Below are 3,248 nucleotides of genomic sequence, written 5' to 3'. Positions count from 1 at the left end.
CAGACATTGTCGTCTAAAATGTTCTCCAGACCGTTACAACCTGCTTGGAAGAGCTATAGAGTCCGTAATGTTTGAACTAGAGCGAGCTAGGCGTCAAAACATGTCAGCGAAAAACGCCTACAAACACAAACTTCTCTTCTCGTCGGCCATGTTGGCTGTGACGTCACCACACCCATCGATCGATCAAAAATTTCACGTGGACGTCACAAATATCCGCCCGAGGCAGGGGATGATCCAAAAATCGATAAAGATCTATCTTTAGCGCTCATTGATAATTTTTGGAGAATTGAATAATATTCGACGCGAGTTCATTGCGTCACGTGACTAATGGTTTGAAAATATGGCGGAATGTCCACAATGACTCACATCCACATTCATTGATCACAATATCGCGGATTTTACTGAAGCTGATCGACTATCCGTACGTCTTGCTTACTGTTGTCAGGTTCTACTGAATGCCAATACTCATTATACTTGATAGGTTGTAAAATCCCGCCTGTGTCAGCCCTGCGGACTCCTGTCAAATCCTAGGAAATGGAATCCTGTTGGCTGGAGGGGGAGGGGCAGGAGGAAGAGGAGGACATGGAAGAGGATTGGTCGGCTCCTGTGGACGGCAGGGAGGCTCAAGATCAACATCACTCACCAGCACTGGCCCGTTCAACGGGTAAGCACATCTGAATGAAATAAACCTATATGTGGCATAGTAATTTGATTTCATTAAGAATATATTGAATAAACAAAAAGTTCCCTATATAGCCTTCTACATTGAGGGTTTCTCAGGGTATTCTCAAGGTATGTCTGTACCTTCCTTGTCCACATAAATGCAGAAATGTGTAACCTTATAACATTAGTATTTATATATTTATTGAGTGGGAACCACTCTTATGTCATGTAGTCTCTCTGATGGCTATTGTGATTTGTTTAAATTAATGTTTGTGACCATCTTTCCTGTAGTGTCATTTTCAAGTCCAGATGGTCCTTCAGTTGCAAGTGACGGAGCAAGCAGTGCCAGTAGTTCTTCTGCAGAGGGCACAGGCATCATGACACGCATGGAACTCAACACCTTCAAGGCAGGCATGGAAGGGCTGGACAAGGAGAAGATCAATAAAATCATCATGGAAGCATCAAAAGTAATAATCATTATAGATTAACTTTACATTTGTATATTCTTGCTGACCACAGTCATTTGCGCTTGTATCATTTAATTTCATGTAGCAAGGTGTTATACTAGTAGTTAACGTTATACACTATTCTCCTGTATGGTGCCATTTAATAAATGCCAAAATAAATGGATAAGTACTCAAGTCTTCAAGGTAGCACTTTTATAGTTATTATACAGTCTTATTTTATTTTGGTCCCTAGGTGTCGTGGTGAGGCAAGACCACTGGATGCTCGCCCTGTAACACAAGTCACGGTGGATGAGGTGGTGCTGGATGTTCAACCCAGCTTCTGTTACCTTGGGGACATGCTCGGTGCGGGTGGTGGTTGTGAGCTTGCTGCCACCACCAGATGCTGCGTTGCCTGGGGAAAGTTTAAGAAGCTGCTGCCGATCCTAACTTCTAGACACCTATCCCTCAAAACCCGTGGCAAGGTGTTCAGCACATGTGTACGATCGGCCTTGCTCCACGGGAGTGAGACATGGGCACCTACTGCATCGGCACTTCAGCGTCTGCGCCGAAACGACAGGTCCATGATTAGGTGGATCTGTGGTGTCAAGGCCCAGGATAAGACCCCCTCAGCTAACCTGCTTGCCAAGTTAGGTGTGGAAGACATCTCCTCAGTACTGCGATCACGCCGCCTCCGATGGTACGGGCACGTTAAAAGAGCAAGTGGCTGCATCAATACCATCGCAGACTTGCAGTTGCCAGGCAACAGAGGCCGTGGCAGGCCGAGAAAAACTTGGTTAGAGTGCATCCGGAAGGATATAAAGGAGTGTGGTCTGTCCAGCACAGACCCACAGGACAGAGCCAGCTGGAGGCGAGGTGTGCAGAACAGCCGACTGCTGCCCACCCCTGGGACAGGGAAACCGGCAGCAGAAAAATCTAAGCCAGGATAGTGAGTGAGTGAGTATTTTATTTTGGTCAATGTTTATAGCAGACATTTGTTCAGCTATGGCTGTTGTATTCAATGTTCTTCCATCCATGGTTTAGGGTTCTAGGTTCTATGAGAATGAGCTGCGTAAAGAGAAGCAGATGGCCGGCAGGATTTCTGCCATGATGGACAGGCTGGCTTCCATCACACCTCAGCAGCAGCAGGAGGCTCTGCTACAGGTGAGGCAAAATGTATCACAGGTCTCCCTTCAGTTCATTCTTTATAATTTACTGTTTGAAAGACACCTAAGCAATTGTTTTTGTTACTAAAATTGTAAAAGAGAATTTCATGGTTTGTCCCTGGACCCAGTTGCAACCAAAGGCATTTCATGGAAAGCAGCACTCTTTAGTGTGTTACTTTATTTCATGACAATAAGATAGCTTACAATAACATGGTACAAGGATCTTCTGTTTTTTTGATTGTGTTGTAAAAATCAATTATTTCATACCAATTCAACTTTAAAATCACTTCAAGATATCACACTAGGGATTGTTAGTATTTTATTTAGCATATGCAGCTGCTTGAGCCTGGCTACTTCAATAATAATGGTATACCTCAAAATCGAATTTTAAACATATTTGTTTACTCAGGTGGACAAGATGGTGGAAGACCTTGTTGAAGGGAGAGACCTGTCTCGCACTATAGTGCATCTTGACATGGATGCCTTCTACGCTGCTGTAGAGATGAGGGACAACCCTGCCCTTAGGGACAAACCCATGGCTGTGGGAGGCATTGGGATGCTGGTATGTACCCTCTCCTGTATTTACTTCTGGTCATATTATCTGAGGTACCAAAATATCTCAGTCTGGCTTTGAAACTTGTATGTACTAATTTTTTTGGTGCCAAATTTTCTGTTGACTGCTCAGCTTCAACAATGAACTTGTATGTTTTTTATATGTGATTTGGCCACACCAATTTAATTTGTTGGTTCTCGGATTTTTTCAGAAAAAATATGAAGCGACAGGGCGAAAAAAATAAAAATAAAAACAGGTCTAGGCATCCTATTATAGGCTTAAATGCTATGGAATGAGCCATGAAGTCAACACAAAAGGCTGGGTTAAAATTTAAACATTGAATTTTGAACTTTTAATCAAACCACTGCAATGATAGATGGGAAAACTGTAACAACTAGGAAGAAAAGGACTTTCCTCAACTGT

General features: G+C 43.2%; 2 protein-coding genes across 2 annotated transcripts in view; one reads left to right on the top strand and one right to left on the bottom strand.

Moving 5' to 3' along the window:
- LOC109480741 (collagen type IV alpha-3-binding protein-like) overlaps positions 1-3,248 on the bottom strand; it is a 21,010-nt gene that overhangs the window by 11,338 nt on the left and 6,424 nt on the right.
- LOC109480744 (DNA polymerase kappa-like) overlaps positions 7-3,248 on the top strand; it is a 16,628-nt gene continuing 13,386 nt past the window's right edge. Inside the window, exons 1-4 of the mRNA XM_019783023.1 lie at positions 7-664; positions 955-1,130; positions 2,151-2,270; positions 2,682-2,834. Of these exons, the coding sequence (XP_019638582.1) occupies positions 535-664; positions 955-1,130; positions 2,151-2,270; positions 2,682-2,834 (579 nt within the window). The 5' untranslated portion in view covers positions 7-534. The remainder of the gene's footprint in view (positions 665-954; positions 1,131-2,150; positions 2,271-2,681; positions 2,835-3,248) is intronic.

The sequence above is a fragment of the Branchiostoma belcheri genome, unplaced genomic scaffold, assembly GCF_001625305.1.
Source record: "Branchiostoma belcheri isolate BF01 breed outbred unplaced genomic scaffold, Haploidv18h27 scaffold52, whole genome shotgun sequence".
In the NCBI taxonomy this organism is placed as follows: domain Eukaryota; kingdom Metazoa; phylum Chordata; class Leptocardii; order Amphioxiformes; family Branchiostomatidae; genus Branchiostoma; species Branchiostoma belcheri.
This window is presented reverse-complemented; position numbering and strand designations above follow the sequence as displayed.